Source organism: Coccinella septempunctata, chromosome 1 (assembly GCF_907165205.1).
Source record: "Coccinella septempunctata chromosome 1, icCocSept1.1, whole genome shotgun sequence".
Taxonomy (NCBI): Eukaryota; Metazoa; Arthropoda; class Insecta; order Coleoptera; family Coccinellidae; genus Coccinella; species Coccinella septempunctata.
In genome coordinates this window covers 39,013,206-39,032,616 of record NC_058189.1, presented here as the reverse complement: position 1 = coordinate 39,032,616, position 19,411 = coordinate 39,013,206, and the positions used below count along the sequence as shown (strand labels likewise).

At 36.7% G+C, this 19,411-nt stretch overlaps 1 protein-coding gene across 2 annotated transcripts in view; it reads right to left on the bottom strand.

Moving 5' to 3' along the window:
- Nucleotides 1-3,863: 3,863 nt before the first annotated feature.
- The window catches only part of LOC123318717, a 38,091-nt gene continuing 22,543 nt past the window's right edge, over nucleotides 3,864-19,411 (bottom strand). Inside the window, exons 2-5 of one of the 2 annotated variants that reach the window (XM_044905428.1) lie at nucleotides 7,340-7,518; nucleotides 7,251-7,280; nucleotides 7,076-7,199; nucleotides 3,864-4,461 (exon numbers count right to left, since the gene is read on the bottom strand). In XM_044905428.1, the coding sequence (XP_044761363.1) occupies nucleotides 3,974-4,461; nucleotides 7,076-7,199; nucleotides 7,251-7,280; nucleotides 7,340-7,518 (821 nt within the window). In that variant the 3' untranslated portion in view covers nucleotides 3,864-3,973. The remainder of the gene's footprint in view (nucleotides 4,462-7,075; nucleotides 7,200-7,250; nucleotides 7,281-7,339; nucleotides 7,519-19,411) is intronic. The other variant, XM_044905438.1, reaches the window with a different exon arrangement.

The window sequence follows — 19,411 nt, the reverse complement described above, 5'->3', positions numbered from 1 at the left end:
GTATCAATTATAAGACGCTCCTTTGCACTTAACCGCGCATGTTTAGGACGCTGATTGACGGTCTTTCCACCGTTGAAGATGCAGCTGACAATGGTTTTCATTCGTTTTGAGGTAAAAACAGTCAGTTGACTGAAATTCATGCGGTATCAAATGACTTTTATTTCTTAAATTTGGTCGAGTTCATACACGCGGCAGAGGTAATAATCCACCATCATTCATGCAGCTGACGGTTATTTTCCCATTAAGAATGATCCGAATTATTACGGATTATGGTGCGGTATCAAATTACTAGAAAAATTTTCTTTTTCGGCAACTTTAAAATTGAAGAAGGTGATTACCCTCGTAATTTCTGCCAGTAGCCGATTATCAATCGATTAGGGGTCAACGAGACAAGAATTCTCATCTTGATGTCAAACTTCTTGTCTTGTCTTGAGGAAAAGTCAAGAAATTCAAGAAATCTTGTCTTGACGCTCTCTTGAGATATAAAATCTTGTCGTGACTCAAGAACTTGAAATTTCTGGATTAACCAGCGACACCGTAGGTACATGGTGATTCCTCGGCGAGTTTTTCATTGCGTTTCGTGCTAACGCGACAACCTGGTGGTTCCCCGATATTAATTTATTTGTTTTCTGACGAACTTGAAATGACGTCAAGCAGTTGCACACTCTACCCCATCTAATTATGAGGGGTCTACACCGTTTTAGTGATCAGTTCTAAAAGAGAATAGTTATTTTCCTATCAAGTGCGGAAAGTGATACTTGCCCGCACGAAACTGCCGTTGCCCGAACGATGCGAAGCAGAGTTCGGGTAAGCAGTTGAGTGCGGGCAAGTATCAAGAGTTAGGAACAATATTTTTTCTACAAGCGCTTGAAATATATAAATGTATCCATTTCACGAAAATGCGTGCGGGAAAGAAATAGCAGGCGTTTTTCCCGCACCTTTTGGGAAAGTGACTCTTTGCAACTTGAAATTCGTGCGGGAAAAAGGTTGAACGCGCACGCTTGTAGAAAAAAGAGGTTTCATTATAATTCAATTCAATCAGTTCGTCAGCTCGGAAAGTCAGAAACTTTTTTATTTGTCAAACGGAAAAACAAAATTTTTTTTATAATTTTTTTTTTCCTTGAAGAACAAAGATTCATTCATGTTATTAACTTTCCGAGGTGAAATAATCTCTTAAATGAATTTCCACATGAAAAACTTTCTCGAAAAGTCTTGCTATTGGCTACAATTCTTATCCTGGTGAAATTGAAAAAAGACGTCCGTTAAGTGCTGCCAGTTTTCCGACTAAAAAGTTGAAACTATTGTAATATTCGTAACTTCTACTTATCGTTCGAGTGTTCTAGCAACACCCCACATTCTGAAAGTCTTTCCCCCTTTACGCCTTATACGGATGGCGGGAAAGTCCCGTGGTATAAACTCCTCTTAAGTGAGGATATAATTACCAAGAAAATATAAAAAGAAAGCCTAATAGAAGATCGAAAATACTCGGCTCAGGCAGTGCAATTTAAATTATAACAACTTTTTGGCACAAAATTTATTTCAAATTATCTTATTTTTAACTTCACGTATTACTTTTATCTATCGATACGCCTCTGCTAACGGACCCAGTTCTCCAAATTGATCTTGACTTTGCCACCTTCCAATCGGCTTTGAACTGAATTTCAATTTATTTCTGTAGGTACTTACTCTTGATTATCATAAAGTGGTAGTCTTATTTTACCAGGAGTGACATTTACCCTTCAGTAAACAGAACTACTTCTGAACCATTTGGCTCCCGATTGTGACTCAAAATATTCACTGACATGGAATACAGAGAAACGTAAGTTTTAGTAAAAATATAAAAGCATCAGTGAAACTGAAGCGACTTCGACTAATGCGAGTGAAAATGATAAATCTCAATCTTAAACCGGAGCTGTGAAAGCGTTAGAGTAAAAGGAAAAAGCAGCAGCATTCACCAATGCAAGATAGTGGTAGTATTGCTACTAGAAGATAATACTGACAGAAAGAAATTCTGTTATTCTTTAGAAATACATGAGTACCAACGACGAAAATAATAAATAAGCAAAATTATATCATGTTTTCTTGAACATAAAAAAGTGTAGGTACTTATGCCTGAAGGTAGTGCAAATCTAGAATGCAATTAGAGTTTCAACAAGATTGTGATTAATTATTTTCAATTCACATTTTTCTAGCAAAACTGTGTGTAATAAGTGAAATAAGTGTTTCATGTTAAAATATGGTATCTTTTTCACAAATAAAAAATTCGTTTTCATGGTTAGACAAGATATTTCAAGATTTCTGTTTGAAAAGATTATAGATTACAGATCCGTAATCTGTGGTTGCAATTTAGACTATGTCAAGGGCGGATTTAGGGGGGCACGGGGGCACGTGCCCCCCTTCCAGACGGACGGATCTTTCTATACATACTTGAACGCTTTAAAATAAAAGTGAAGTTCATTTCTTACATTTACTGTTGATTTTTTGCTCGTCTGCCCGTTGTGCCCCCCCCAGAAAAAAATCCTGGATCCGCCCTTGGACTATGTACACGCATATAAATGTGGATGCGTCTTCTCTAGTTGGCTTTGCCAATCGGCACACAGCGGTATTATACTAAGAGCTAGCAATATTTACGAGCAAGAATTTTGGGAAGGCTGATTTTTCAATATATGATTCCTTAGACTCACTCGAACACAAAACGACACCTCTGCCAGCTTGGACACTTTGCGTTCTCCAGTGCGCAGTGCTTTTTTATAGATGAAAAAGATGAAAATGCACTCATTTCAGGAATACTTATTTTTGTTGAATCCACTTCGGAACACAATTGAGAATATACATTTTTTTGTTGGGCAGACGTTTTGTCTGTTGCTAAATGCCTGGCAGACGACATTTTTGATGAAGAAATTAGTGAAATTTCAAACCATTCCAGAAAGGCTGAAATTTCAATAATATTAATCGTAATAATATTCAAGAGGAACACATGAAATTGCCAGACTTCAATTCGGTTGCTAAAAGAAGGCAGACGCCCTCAAAGTTTCAAAATACTACTTCGAGGGATCGAACTTCAAGGGGTTTTATCTCAGCCATCTTGGATATTTTATATAGACAATTCAAGGTTTGACTTAGTTTGATGAGTTCTACCTTCTGCCAAAAAGAAAGCCTCACCTTTGAGAACACCCTGTATAATTAAGGAGCTTGAAAGAACCGGTAAGTGGTAGTGGCGAAAGTGTTACTTACTCCACGTCTTTGAGCTATACGCTCTCCGACAAAGAGTTGTATTTCACAGTGCGACAAATAGTGAAAATATATATATATATATATATAATAACAAAAGTGAAGATAAATTGTTTATAATTCAAAAGAAGAGGATGAATAAATGAATTACCTAACTATAAACGTTTCACTATGAACAACTTATTTCAAAGAATACATTTTTCTTCGTCTTGATTTTGCGCTCATGTTTGCTTGTGTTTTTTTTTTCTTCATTTGTTTACTGAATTATTTTCGGGTTAGATGGAAGAATAGACGCATAGTTAAATTAACTTATTTGCACTCTAAACTTTAAATTGTATTAGACTGTGCGAGCTAAATCTCGCCCTTTAAATGTATCATTGTTTAAGTTGTAATTACGTTTTGATGAATAAAGACCTTTATTATTATTATAATCCACTGACAGTAGAATCAAAATACCGGATATGGTATTATCACAACCTTCCAGAGACGACTGTGGTATTTATTCATATGGCATATTCATTGAGTAATAAAAATACGTAACATCAACACTGGCATAAAACGCGTTGACGGAACTTGGAAAATCCTCATATTCGGTATTTATTTTGTAAACGTTCTATCCTCGAAATATGAACTTTGCGGGTTGTATCAATATATTGTATAATGTGTTACTTATTATTTATGTTCGATAATTAGATAAAATAAAGTTTGGTCACACATCCCAATTTGCCGTTACTGCTACAATCTAATACCTCCAAGCAGGCTTATGATCTGCAGATCCTCTCCTCTTGTGAATATATTTATCAATATCGTTCAAACGGGATGTCGTATTCGATCTCGAACGAAACTTTGTCAGTGCATCTTGTTTAGGTATTCTCCTCTGCAAATTTCCCTCAATCGACGACGATCTTTTCAACTCAGCCACTGGCTCTGGCACCTTCGTATTTTCTTCGGTATTTTCGGGCAAATCTTTTTTAGCCTTCGTGAGATAGATAATATTTTCTTTGACTTTCTGGATGGCCTCCTCAATTTTCGAGTACTTCTCTCTCAGAGAAAGCTGTATGCCACGGTGTGCGTTCGGTTTCAGATAAAATTTCCTAGTCATTGTGGAGATTAATGTCGGCTGACTTGAAAAATGGGCTATTGTTAGAAGCGAGGAAATGTCTTCACGTTGTGCGTAATTTTGAAAATTACTACAGAGTGAATCCATATATTCCACTGAAGTTTTCAGATCTGAAATTAAACAGAAGTTATATCCAATCCAATTACACAGGTCTACGATAAAAATATAAAGCAATAGATTCAAGCAATTTCTTTGTAATTTCGTGTGCTGATTCCGTAAATAATTCTCAAGAAGTCATACATTTCTTACATTTTTATGTGTTCATCAGCTCATCAAAAGTGTCAATAAGATAGAAATAATTCAGAAAAATACTTAAGTATTCAACTCAAAGTAATTGAGATAGACCATGCAAAACTAAGTACAGGGTGTCCGAGTTAAGGTGTCCCTATACCTTATTGTGGAAACTAGAGGAGCTAGAAGAAAAAGTCAAATAAAAAACTTGTCTATAATCGATTGAACTTTTATTTTTATAACCCACCTTAATACAGGGTGCTCCGTTTTTTCCCTGTTGGTATCAACTTTCTTATTTTAAATGGAACTCCCTGTCTATTATTGCATTTTTGAATTCCTTGTCAAATTTTAAGGTAACTTTGGTATGATAACCATGGTCCTATATAGCACCGATTCTGAGATATTCCACTTTTTCCTAAAATTTTGACGGCTGTAGGTGCTCACTAAAAAAGCTGATACTACTTTTCTAATGAATGTATCAAAACTAAATTCTGCCCAGCTCTTATCAGCATATTGGATCATGCGTTACATTTCTATTTCAAGCAACCTGATATACAGGGTCTTCAAAAATTGAAGTTGAAAATTCAAATAGAAGTTCAATCAAAACTTAATTTTTTCAAATGCAACCTATATTTTTTTGTACTCATCATGTAGAGCAGGTTGAAAGGAGCAAGAAAAGTATTCAAAACTTTTCTGTAGTGAAATATAAATATATATAAATAGTTGATACTAATTTTCTAATGAATGTATCAAAATCAAATTTTGCCCAGCTCTTGTCAACATATTGGATCATACGTTACATCTCTATTTTTAGCAATCTCATATACGGGGTCTTCAAAAATTAAAGTTGAAAATTCAATTAGAAGTTCAATCAAAACTGAATTTTTTCAAATGGCTACCTATATATATATTTTGTGTTCATCATGTAGATCAGGTTGAAATGAGCAAAAAATGTATCCAAATTTTTTTTCTGTAAAGTGAATAGTTTCAGGAATATGGACGAAAAAGTGCATTTTCCCGTAACAACCAACGTTAATTAACAAATTAAGCTGATAGAATATGGTAACTATGGAAACTAGCACTTATTTAATTGTGTATTTTTGAGTTTTATTTTTTGTTTTCAGACAACTAGTTGATTATTTTGAGAAAAATGTATGTCTGTTAGTTGAGTCTCCCTTTAAAGTTGAAATAATTTAATTTTATTGGGAGCGAGTACTGATTATGAGTAAAAGAGTCTCTTTGTCTTTCATAAGTCAATCTAGTTAATTAAATTTATCAAACAAAATCAAAGAGAACTATATAGCATCAACAGTTATTAATAATTATCGTTGGTTCTTACGGGAAAATGCACTTTTTCGTCCATATTTCTTAAACTATTCACTACAGAAAAGTTTTGAATACTTTTCTTGCTCCTTTCAACCTGCTCTACATGATGAGCACAAAAAAATATAGGTTGCATTTGAAAAAATTTAGTTTTGATTGAACTTCTATTTGAATTTTCAACTTCAATTTTTGAAGACCCTATATATCAGGTTGCTTGAAATAGAAATGTAACGCATGATCCAATATGCTGATAAGAGCTGGGCAGAATTTAGTTTTGATACATTCATTAGAAAATTAGTATCAACTATTTTAGTGAGCACCGACAGCTGTCAAAATTTCAGGAAATAGGCGAATATCTCAGAATCGGTGCTATGTAGAACAATGGTTGTCATACCAAAGTTACCTTAAAATTTGACAAGGATATTGCATTTTTTTATTATTATTGGTATTCTATTTAAAATAAGAAAGTTGATACCAACAGGGAAAAAACAGAGCACCCTGTATTAAGGTGGGTTATAAAAAATAAAAATTCAATCGATTCCAGACAAGTTTTCTGTTCAACTTTTTCTTCTAGCTTCTTTAGTTCCTACAATAAGGTAAAGGGACAATTAAACTCGGACACCCTGTACCTCTGTAGGGTGTAACAAGATTAATGGGAATTAATTTGGATATAGTTGCCGAATCTCATAATGAGACGAAAAGTTGCCATGGAGGCATGTCCAGAAACGCTTCGTTCAAGAATTGCGTTTCTTCAAAGATTATTGCTTGATTATGGAATAGATCAATTCAATTTCCATAACTTCCAAGTCTCCAAATAACATTGTTTTTTCAATACGAATTTTTCATGGAGAATATTCAAGAACTGAATGAAAATACGGTGAAAAATAAGAAGAATGTTGTCGACTTTACCCCTCTGTAGCTATGGGGGATGAGTGAAAATTAAGTTCAAGGTCACCTTCATTTGAAAAATACCACTGCAAATTTTCATTTTCGTCCCACTTTGACAAAATTGAATGAATTCATAATCAAGTCGTCATCTTTGGAGCAGGGTAACTATTCAACGGAACGTTTCCGGGATTACTATAGATACTTTTTGTCCCATTCGAGATTCTGAACCTATATTTTCAAATTCATTCCCATTAATCCTCTTTAATTGAATATGATTCGTACCATCGTTATGTTTGAAGACAATTAGCATATCAGCCTCAGCAGGTATATTATAAGAAAATATGCCACTATATTTCCTACTGATGGGTAAGGCATCTTCTTCTGTGTTTTCTATGTGTTTCACACCCTGAAAAGGATACCGTCTATTAACTCAGAAAATATATATGTATATAGTTACGTAATCATATAGGGTTTTCAGAGGCAGTCCCTAAAAAATGGAGAAGTATTATTAACCTTAATCCGTGTATTAATCAATCAGAAACTCACATTGAAAATAAAAATTTTCGCTTTGTCCTTGAGAAATGGGCAGTTGGATGGAACAAATTTACTCCAAATCTCTATCAATTTCACCGAAGATCCATCTCTCAGTAAGAATTTTTTGTCGTCCCGTAGTAAGCCCCAGAAGAGCACGATGAGACAAGATTTACCATTAGCCTCATTGCCAACTGAAAGCAATAAATTAGTTATTGTTTATAGTGTAAGAGTGAGAGAGTGTAGGAGAATTTTATGAAGGCTGATTTTTCAATATACAGGGTGTTTCCTAATTGAATGTCAATATTTATGGAGGTGATTTTTGGGCCCATTTTAAGAAAAAAACTTCATATGAACATATGTCCTAAACGTCTTACCTTTTGAGCAGTGGCGGATTTACCATAGAGGCTAAGTAGGCTGCAGCCTAGGGCGGCAGATTCCAGGGGGCGGCAAATTTTGGGACAATTTTGCTTGCACTAATTATAGAAACTGAAATACTTGTATTTCATAGATATTTTAATATCTATCTACATCTGATTTTCCCTAATTATAAAAAAAATTTGACCAAGTAGTGCATCATTACTATTTTCCTGATCCACTCTTATTTCGGCCGCTTTGGACTCTATACTGAAATTTCGTGAGGTTGAAAAATTTTGGTGTAACCAGATTCTGAATCGTTGGGATGTGTTTCTTCGGTTCCTACGAGAACACAATTCAAGAAATATTTGTCCAGAAGTTCGTATCTATGGCTCTATTGCCTCTATTTACAAGGTGAGCAAAATTCGTTGTCTACTGAGGGGATCTCGAGAACTATCAGAGCAAGAAGAAAACGGATGACACATTATCGAGCTCTTTTTTCATGCACAATCCAATTCTGAAAAGAGAACCGGCCTATCATTTCTAGATTTTGATTTATAATGAAATATTGGGATTTTGACGAATTCGTTCTCATAGCTTTTTTGTGTTTGAAGTTACATATCTGAAACTTACTTTCTTAGTCACTTTTATACGTAGATTCTACTAACAGAATCTTCTTTTCCAATCCAAAAATTACAAATTCAATTTAAAAAAACGAAAGTTCGCCTAATGTTTCGAAATGAAAAAATATTTGGTGCTCGTCAGTGGATTCTACGTAAAAAAGGGTCTGTAGAAGGTTCAAGTTTCAGCTCTGTAACTTCAAATACAAAAAGTTATGAGAACTTTTCGAAATATTCAAAATTTCATTTTTTGCTAATAACTCAAAATCGGTTTTCACCATTCTTTGTTTTTCTGAGCTCGAAAATGTGTCATCCGTTTTCTTTCAGCTGCCATAGTTCTCGAGTTTCCCTCAGTAGATAAAGAATTTTGCCCACCCTGTATACACCAACGACTTATTGTTCGGGTGAGAGAAGCTTTTTTTGCTTGAAAAAGGTGAAAAGTTAGGTACCTAAGAACCACATTGAGCCAAGAAAAGCTGAACGCTTTCGTGTATAAAGTCATAACTAAACAAAATTTCGTATGACGACATCGCAGAAAGATATTTTAACAGCGGGTTTCATAAAACTTGATTTCTAAAACGAAATCACTGAAACTTTTTCATTGCTAAATATATTGAACAAGTAGCAATTGAGAATAATTTAATGGACGTATGAACATAATTTGATACGAAAATGATATTATGAATGATCATGACTGAATTATCGATTGAAAACAAATTGACGTCTTCTGTTGATCAATCAAGCGTTGATTCCCTGATCAAGCTTTATGAAACCCGAGATGAGACTTTTATGACTTACGTTCCTATTTAATTGTCATCGTCAGTTAGATTGTGGCGATATAATACATATAATAATATGAATAGTAGGAAAGGTCTTTTCTTTTTTGTGTTACTGCTTAGTTACAGCCCCCTGAAGATGGCGCCCGAAAAGCAGTTTTTGTTTTTTTTTTTATTGAAAATCAATGAACTTTCCTGTATTAAATCAAGCAGATATTTTATACGTACGGGAAGGTATCAAAAAAATTTTGGTTCTGTTCGTCTATGATAGAAAGGGGTAGAAAAATCCATCCCTGATCCTTGCTTCGCAAGAAACTTTTTCGATATTCATATCTTCTAATAAAAAATTAATTTTGGAAAACTTAATCCATTCTCAAAAAATCATCTCGAGATTTTTGTCACACATACTCATCAAGATGATTGTGTGCACAAATGCAGAAATATTCGATATGCACTTTGTTTACGGTCTTTTTTTTGTGTGAATTTTCCCAAGAAACTACAAGAGACCTTATTTATTAGGAATGGATCAAGCTATCCAAAATCAATCTTTTATTTTGAAATACGGATATGGAAAAAAGTTTCTTGCGGAACAATGTTTAGGGGTAGCTTTTTCTAGCACTTTCAATCATAGTGGAACAGCACCGAGATTTTCTACCCCGCATAAAATATCTGCTTGATTTCGTTCTTGTCAGTTTTTCGATTCGCAAGAAAAAAATTGAAAACTGCTTTTCGGGCTGTAACTAAGCAGGAGGACTCAGAAAAGAAAATTGCATATTAAAGGTCCACCCTATTTTCTGACGAAGAATAACCCCCTTAATTTTTTTGCAACTATTCCTATGGACCATGTAACCATGTATATATGCTGTGCCATACTTAATGATAATAAATTTCTCCTTTTCGTTTGATATAAAATTTATCTATTCTATTTTGAACTGTGTGCCCAACAAAAATGATCAAGTTTACTGAATGTATATCACTGTGTGACTAATATCAATTAATATATCCATTACTTCACCCTATTAGAAGTGTATGACTAAATTTTTGTTCATTCAGAAATAAACGTTCTATTTCTTGTGAAATCTCAACTTAATCGTTGCGTTGTAAAAATGATCTGGAAACTCGGACACATCGATTCCCTAGGTCACAATAATTATGAGTTGTTATTAGGACCAACGTGTACAAATCCCAAAGTTACATTTTCACTGACACAAAAATTGTCATTAATATTTTGAACTAAATAATTATGGTAAGGGCGGCAAAATTTGAATAGCCTACTGGCGGCAAATATGTAAATCCGCCACTGCTTTTGAGATACAGGGTGGTATTATTTAGACAGTCAGTGGCACGCCACTGACTGTATTCAACTATGAGCAAATTTGATCTCTTGAATTCTTTTAGTCCGACGCACGGGTTTCATCTAAAAATATTAAATCTACGTATGTATCTGCATGGTGATATCGTCATATGTATGCATCAACGATATTGTTATGATCATGCAGAGAAACGGTTTTTATTTTTTTAAGCGGAAACCGTGAATCGGATTGAAAAAAGTCAAGTAATCAACTTTGGTAAGAAATTATTGGGAATTTCAAAAATAATTTTTATTTGAGGAAAAATCTGTGGCGTACAACAATGTCTGCCAAAATAGGTAGGTCAAATTACGTACGAACGCCACTGGTGGAAATTAAGAAAAAAGTGATACATTAAAAAATGCCTCTTGATTCATAGTATAAATGTATGACAAATTTCATTAAAATATTTGAAGTGATATTGTAGATATTGATTTATTTTTGAAAACTTTACTACCCTGTATCTCAAAAGGTAAGACGTTTAGGACATATGTTCATATACAGTTTTTTCTTAAAATGGGCCCAAAAATTACCCCCATAAGTATTGACATTCAATTAGGAAACACCCTGTATAATTTCTCAGACTCACTAGAACACGAAACGACACCTCTGCCATCTAGCAGACTTTGCGTTCTCCATTGCGCAGCGCTTCTTTATAGGTGAAAAAGATGGAATTGCACTTATTTTAGGAAGATTCACTTTTGTTGTATTCACTTTGGAACACAATTGAGAATATAAATTTTTTTTGGGCAGACGTTATGTCCGTTGCTAAATGCCTAGCAGACGACATTTTGATGAAGAAAATAGTGAAATTTCATACCATTTCAGGAAGGCTGAAATTTTAATATCATCCATATTATTTAGATATTCAATAATAAAACATTAAATTGGCAGACATTAGTTCATTTACTAAAAGAAGGCAGACGAGGTAGACGCCCTCAAAGTTTCAAAATATTTTGTTATCGGGCAGGGCATTATGCGAAGTGAATGATCGCAAAAGAGTCGTGAAACCGTTTCAGGAAGGCTGAAATTTTGAGGCTATATTATTTAGATATTTAAGGTTGAATATCTAAATAATTCAATATCAAAATTTCAGCCTTCCTTAAATGGTTTTTTGACTCTTTTGCGATCATTCACTCTCATATGCCCTGTCCGATAACATAATATTTTGAAACTTTGAGGGCGTCTGCCTTCTTTTAGCAACCGAATTAATGTCTACCAATTTCATGTACTCTTGAATATCTGAATAATACAATATCGAAATTACAACCTTCCTGAAATGGTTTGAAATTTCACCATTTTTTTAATCAAAAATATCGTCTGCCAGGCATTTAGCAACGGTCAAAACGTCTGCCCAAAAAAATGTATACTTTCAATTATTGTGTTCCGATCCGAAGTAAATGCAACAAAAATAAATCTTCCTAAAATGAGTGCAATTTCATCTTTTTCACCTATAAAGGAGCGGTGCGCACTGGAGAACACAAAAGGTCCTTTCGTTAGCATAAAAAGTGTAGCACCTTTCTACACTCGATTTTAGTTTTCGTTTGCTGACTGAATTTACACCAGTGTAAAGGAGGTGTAGTTTAACAACATCTCCTTTTGACTATGTGTAGATAAACTTCACTCCCTCTACACTGGTGTAAATCAAATCGAGTGTAGAAAAGTGCTACACTTTCTATGTAAACGAAAGGACCTAATGTCTCCAGCTGGCAGAGATGTTGTTTTATGTTCGAGTGAGTCTAAGGAATCATATATTAAAAAATCAGCCTTCCTAAAATTCTTGTTCTTTCGACGTTGCTAGCTCTCGTACTATTATAGAAGGAACGGTTTTTGTTGATTAAGTATTTCTAATAACAAACCTTTGGAACGGTTACAAACAACTAGAACTTTGTGGTTTTGTTGCTAGGAGTTAGAACTTATTGGATCGACAATAAAATAGATAGATTTGAAAAAATTGAATAATGCAAGAATATTGAACATAGGAGTTTGAGAACTAATTTCAGTTACACCTTCCTGGCAAGAGATTCCTCTTACCATGTTTGTTGAACCAGCCCCAGCTTCTGTGGAGCTTATATGTGCTTGTTTATTCGTCCCTTGGCCAGTTGGCGTAATGAATGTATAATATTGTACCTCCGGGTAGAGGATGTTGTGGCGGTTCTTCTTCTGTCACGTGCGGTGCCCCAACGGGCTGAACTGAGGTCTAGTGACCTATTGTTCATCCGTAGTTGGACAGACTAAAACCCTAAGACACGCTGACAGAAATGCCACAAGTCGATAGAGAGGAGCCCTTCTCATCATAGGAATAGTGGGTGTTGTGTGAGTGTTGTTTCCTAGATGTCTCATCCTTAACTCTTCAACATAATATGAACATATTATGTTCAACAGTTTTCCGGAGAATTTTTGTTTGATCAGGGCAACGTCTTTTCGTGGCATTGTCGGCCAGCTCGATTCGTTTTCGGGGCGTAAGTTTGTAATATTCGGAGTTCTTCTGAGCAGTCATTTATATCGGACATTGCTGTTTATCTCCACTGTCTGTTGATTTACCAGTGGCGTCATGTCGTATCTGAATCACCATGTCTGCTTCCGACAGTGAGAACAAGTGTGGTCATTGTAAAAGGAAGGTTGTGGAGCCTGTGAGCTGTGTCGAATGTGGTAACCATTTCCATTTCAGCTGTTCCAATAAGGCTAATGCCATTGAGCCCGAAGGGGTGATTATGTGCTGTAGCCCGCTGCAGCTGGCCTCTGAAGCTGATCAACTATTTGGACGTTTAAGTTAGCTATTCCAGGAAAAATTTTACGGTTTCAAGAAAGATATTGAAGAGAAATATCTCGGCAAGATGATTGAATTGAGGGGGGAAATTTATATAATAGCTAGTACTCTTGCTGCCCAGGAAGAAAAAATTTTCTCATTGCAGAAAACTATTGCGACTCTTGAATCTAATATTCGACCATCAGAATGTGCTGAAAATACTTTTTCTGCCGAAGAATTTTATACAGAGCTTGAGGAGCGCAAGCTTCGTGCTAGAAACGTAATGTTTCACGGTGTCCCTGTAGTTAAGTCGACACAGGATTCAAAGAAAGTGGTTCAGGATATTGTATCCAAATTGTTCCCAGAAATAAGAGTCATCAGAACCATGCGTGTCGGCAAGAAAAAGGATGAAGACCTGATGTATGTTAAGGTTGTCTTGGGGGATTCCGAGGATGCACTCAATATTTTGCGGAACAAAAATAAGTTAGGGCAAGTCAGGGTGAAGGCTGATCTAACGCTGAAGCAGAGAGATTATATGTCGCAGATACATCGGGAGCTGGAGAACAAGAAATCCAATGGTGAAGAAGACATAACAATCCATTATATTCGAGGTACACCAAAGATTGTTTCCCTCTCAAAAAATCGTCGACCACCTGCAAACGAGCAACTGGAGCATTAGCGTTTGATCACTTGAGTGTTTACGATCACAATGTAAGAGGTTTGCGCACCAAGTTCTCTAATCTTATGCAAAATGTATATGTCTCCTCATACGATGTTATTCTGATGACTTAAACTTGGTTGGATGGCTCAATTGGTGACCTGGAGCTGCAGCTGAGGGGCTATAATATCTACAGGAATGATCGTTCTTCTTTAACCAGCGATAAGAAAGGAGGTGGTGGTTGTCTGGTTGCTGTGCGGAAAAATTTATCTGTGCAGTACGTGACGCGGGTGCAAGTGTCCGTGGAAGATTTATTGGTGGTTGTGACGATCGGATGCCAGAAGTTCTTGTTCGTGACGGTCTAAGTATCCCCTTGGATGACTGTGTCTTACCATGAGAATCACTGTGCGAACATCGAGGCTGCGGTTGAAGAGTTAGAACCAGACGGAGTATTCATTATTGGTGACTACAATCTACCTAATAGTGTGTGGCCTAGTGACCAGTCGAATTTTTCTGTTGAGTCAGGTTTGTGTCAGCGTTCTGCGTTCTCAGGTTCTACTTGAGTCCTTTAGTTTTCTTAATCTTCACCAGAACAGTTCTGTGATAAATGTCGGGGATAAAATGTTAGATTTAGTCTCGGATTTAGTATTTTCAAGATATGAATCACTGAGGGTTAATGCTGTATTTGATATCCTTTCGAGGTTGGACATTCATCATCCAGCGCTAGACTTTGAAATTCCTACTGGTCAAAACTTTAGGAAAATACAAGAAATTATTACTTGTAATTTTAAGGCTGCAGATTATGAAGGTCTGAATGGGCGCTTGTCGAGCATAGATTGGTCAGCGGAGCTCAAGGCAGCGGACGAGAGCGTCAGCTCTCAGGTGGATGTTTTTTACACTAATTTATATGATGCCATTGAAAATTTTGTTCCAAAAATTGCAATCAGACATTCAAATTTCCCCAAATGGTTTTCGAGTGAATTGAAGGATCTTGTTTTTAAAAAGAAATTAGCACATAAGAATTTGAAAATTTCTAATACATGGGATGGATAATTGTTTACCCAATATTATGTTGCACGAGGGTAACGAATGTCGTAGCGAGAAGGAGATATAGCTGATGCTTTCGCAGGATTTTTCCAATCGATTTATAAACAGTATAACGACAACATTTCCTGCGACGCCACTGATGGTGCATTTCGTGATAATGATAACACCATTTCTTTCTCGATGATTCATGTTGAACAGGTGCTGCACGGTATTGAATCTCTCGACATAAACAAGGGTCCTGGACCTGATAATATTCCAGTCTTATTTTTGAAGAAATGCAAAGAATTCATCGCTCTACCACTTCAGATATTATTCAATAGGTACTTAAGTGATGGTGTTTTTCCGGACATTTGGAAGACTGGATTCATCAAACCTATTTTTAAGTCGGGATCCAAGGAGGACGTTTCCAATTACAGACCGATAACGATACTCAGCGTAATCCCTAAGTTATTTGAATCAATCATTCATGAGAAAATAAAATCGAGAATATATGATAATATTATTTCTGAACAGCATGGGTTTTTCCGGGGTAGAAGCGTTGAGACCAATCTTCTGGTTTTTGCTCAGTTTGTTCTTTGGAAAATCACAAACAGGTCGATGTTGTTTACACTGATCTTGCGAAGGCGCTCGATAGTGTGTCCCACAAAATTTTGGGTAGAAAGCTTAGAATGTTTGGTCTCCATGACGGTTTCTGTCGGTTGTTGATGTCTTACGTCTATGGCAGATACCAAACCGTTAAAATAGGTGGAACATTATCCTTATCGATACCGGTAACTCCGGGGGTTCCCCAGGAGTAGTCACCTAGGTCGATTGTTGTTTTTGATTTTTATCAATGACATAAGTCTTGTCATCCGATTTGTTAAGTTCTTGATATTTGCGGATGATTTGAAACTTTTCTTTTCAGTAAAATCGTTATCCGACGTTGAGAGATTGAGGTCTGATTTACGTGCAGAGGAGGAGTGGTGTGCTACCAATTGTCTGACTATCTACGTCAATAAGTGTAAATTCATGACAATATCCCGTCTGGAGCGCCCTATCATGATCGATTATTGTATTGGTGGTGAGAATTTCGATAGAGTGTTTGTTTTCAAGGACCTGGGTGTTTTATATGATAGCACATTGTCTTTCAGGGCACACATTCAGGTCATTTCTGCGTCATCTCTTAGGACTTTGGGATTCATTATTAGAAATACTAGGGACTTGAACATCGAGACTTTCCACCATCTATATATATCTTTAGTTAGACCTATGTTGGAGTTCTCATCTGTCGGGTGGTCTCCATACTCATCGGTTGATGTTTCTTTTTTTTCTGGAGAGAGTTCAAAACAGGTTTCTTAGGTGTGTTGCAGTTAGGATGGGTACTTTTTCAATCTATACTTTCTCAGCTAGTCAAATGCGAGACCGTCTTGGACTGTCCTCCTTGAGGACGAGGAGATTTCATGCGGATGTGATATTCATAGCTAAGCTCTTTCAAGGTCTTTTGTACTCTCCAGACTTGTTATCGCAATTCAATTTATATGTTCCTCCTAGACCCATCCGAAGGTTTGATCTGTTTCGACTCGCCCATTGCAGAACTAATTATTGTTTTCATTCTCCGGTTTCGAAAATAATGCGTAACGCTAATGTCGTGGACTCCTTGGGAGTTATATTTCATGATTCCATTTCGAGGTTGAGGAGAGATTTGAAATACCTGATAAGGCTGTGATATTTTGGATTAATTTGTATTGTTGCCCTTATATTTTCTTTCTATTTTTGATATATTTATATGTATATATGTGTGTATACTTGCATTTACACTACGTCTACTCTCTTTTGTGTTATGCTGAATTGTTTTGTATTTATTTTTTTTTTGTATTTTTTTCTTGGTGAAAAGGTCAATTGCCGTTTATGAATACATACCTAAATAAATAAATAAATAAATCAGTGAGCGGCACAGAGAACAACCGGTCTGTCCCATTTCATTTAGAAATTTATTAAACAAATGGGCTTTTTCTCAGACATAAACTATATGCTCTCACTGATATAGGGATGCTAAGGGTACTTCATGAGGTTTTTGCATAGATATTGAAATAATAAACAAGAGCATTTTCACAATTTTGGTTTCATATCAGGGAGTTCTTCGTGACGAAAGGCATATCTACTTTCTGAGAAAAAAAATTCAGGATTTTGAAATTTTTTATTTTTTTTATTTCGATTTTTGACAGTGGTAAATTTTTGACCATGGCAAAAGAGCAGAGTGTCCTGAATTTGCTGGTCACCTGAATTCTTTTTTGAAATAATTCGATATCAAAAAGAAGAAATCATGGATATTTCAATTCCTTTCCGAGTTTCTGGAGACTTCTTATATTAGCTATATCTTGGTTTATGTTTGAGATATTTCAAAAATTCCCAAACTTTTTTCCTATAATTGTCATGACTTCTAGTTCACTTATTTTTTCTGATCAGATAAAGAGAGTACAGTCCGTTCTTCTGGCGCTTGTACATTCTCTGGGTAGAAGCCAGTGCATTGAATCTTCTGATCCACTTTGAGTTTAGATCTACTACTCAATAGGTGAATCCAATATAGACTTACCCGCTTCTTAGAAGAAGATAGGAGCAGGAAGTTCCTAATTTCTCCTCTAATTCTCTACGGTAAGACTATTCCACTCGTAGAGGAAGCCAAATATTTAGGTATTACCCTGGATAAGATGCTTCACTGGAACTTCCATGTGGAGAGAGTCATCCACAAAGCCAGGCACTCCCTATGGGCCTGTCAAAGGATTTGTGGAAAAACTTGGGGGATAGCGCCGAAACAGCTCCGCTGGCTGTACATCATGGTGATCAGACCATTGATCACCTAGGGCTGTATCACCTGTTGGTCCTGCACAGAACGCGCTCAAACCCAAAACAAACTTTCGAAACTCCAGAGAACGGCATGATTTCGGGGACATTCCGTTCTACTCCAACTGTGTCCATGGAGATGCTATTAGACCTCCCTCCCCTTCACATTTTTGTCCAGGGGGAAGCAAGACTAGCAACCCACAGGCTCCACCACCTTACCGTAAATGAGCCTGACAAACTCATTTTCGTGCCCAATCGTCTTGCAGTCCAATTGGAGGCAGACGAGTTGATGGGCATGAAAACTGATCAGATAATCACAAGATCCAGCACGGGTGGAACCTTCAGTTCTCTGATTCCAAGCAGAGACGAATAGCTCCGTCACAAGGAATTCTATCCTCAAGGACCTTGCTGGTTTACTGATGGCTCCAGAACCAGTCAGGGATCTGGAACCGGAGTTTACAGTCGTTGACCGCTGCCTGAACTCAGTGCCAGTCTGGGAAAGTCGACGACAGCATTTTAGGCAGAAATCTTCGCCATTGATCTATGCGCCAACCATTTACTTAACATGGGTTGGGCGGGTAGGTCAATAAAAATCCTAATGGATAGTCAAGCTGCGATTAAATCTCTCGCAGCAGACAAATGCAACTCGGCACAGGTATTTGAATGCAGATCTAAACTCTCCAAATTGGGAAGTTTAAACAGACTGCAGCGGATTTGGGTACCTGGAGACTCTGGCTTCAGAGGCAACGAAGTATCGGATGCTCTAGCCAAAGAAGGCGCAACATCAGCTCTTATTGGCCCGGAACCAAGTATAGGAATTTCCAATTCTTCAATCAGGGAACGGAACAACAGCTAGAACAGGCAAAAGGTCCTGGAGTACTGGCGCAACCGTCTCGCACAGAGCTATTTCAGTTCCTCCCAGCCCATACACCAGTCTTTGGCTAGGATTTTCTATAACCAATGTGAGAGTAATCATGGCGGTTTTCACATGACATTTTAGACTCAGAGCCCATCTTAAAAAACTCTGCATCGTCAATGACCCGCTCTGTAGACTCTGCTTAGAGGAAGACGAAAGGACTGAGCACATCCTCTGTGACTGCCCGGCGGCAGACAGGGTCAGACTTGGAGTATTTGGTTCTCCGAAAATGGTCCTAGAGGAACTCAAGAATCACTACCCCTCCGACATCATCTCCTTTTTGAGTAGGATGGGACTGGAGGGAGAGATCTATCTCTACGAGCTTGCCTGTGTAAATAGACAATAGACCGCTTGGTCGCAGTGGCAGGTTTGGTTTATCCGTCCAACTCACCAAGCAATCAGTAAAATCAGTAATCAGTACCCGCTTCTTGTTTTAGGGCAATGAATTGACTTGATTGTCTTCTAAATGAGCCCACGTAAACATGGCTACAGTGGCTATAGGTGGTGTACTGAAGTTTGATTTCTGTTTAAAATCGGTCTCTATTTTTGGATGAGTCTGCGGTTCTTTCCTGTTATGTTTCAATTATTATATTTTTATTTTAATTACAATTTAAGATTAAGAAATTGTAGGAAACCGTAAACATACCTCATGGTTTTCATACATAATGAGTTTGGGGATAACCGTTTTATCAAACACAGTTTCACCGGCGCGAATTCTACCATTTTTAGCATATGGTAGACATGCTTTTTTCTCTCCACCGAGATGGTCTATGAAAGAGGATCTTTCCTGCCCAG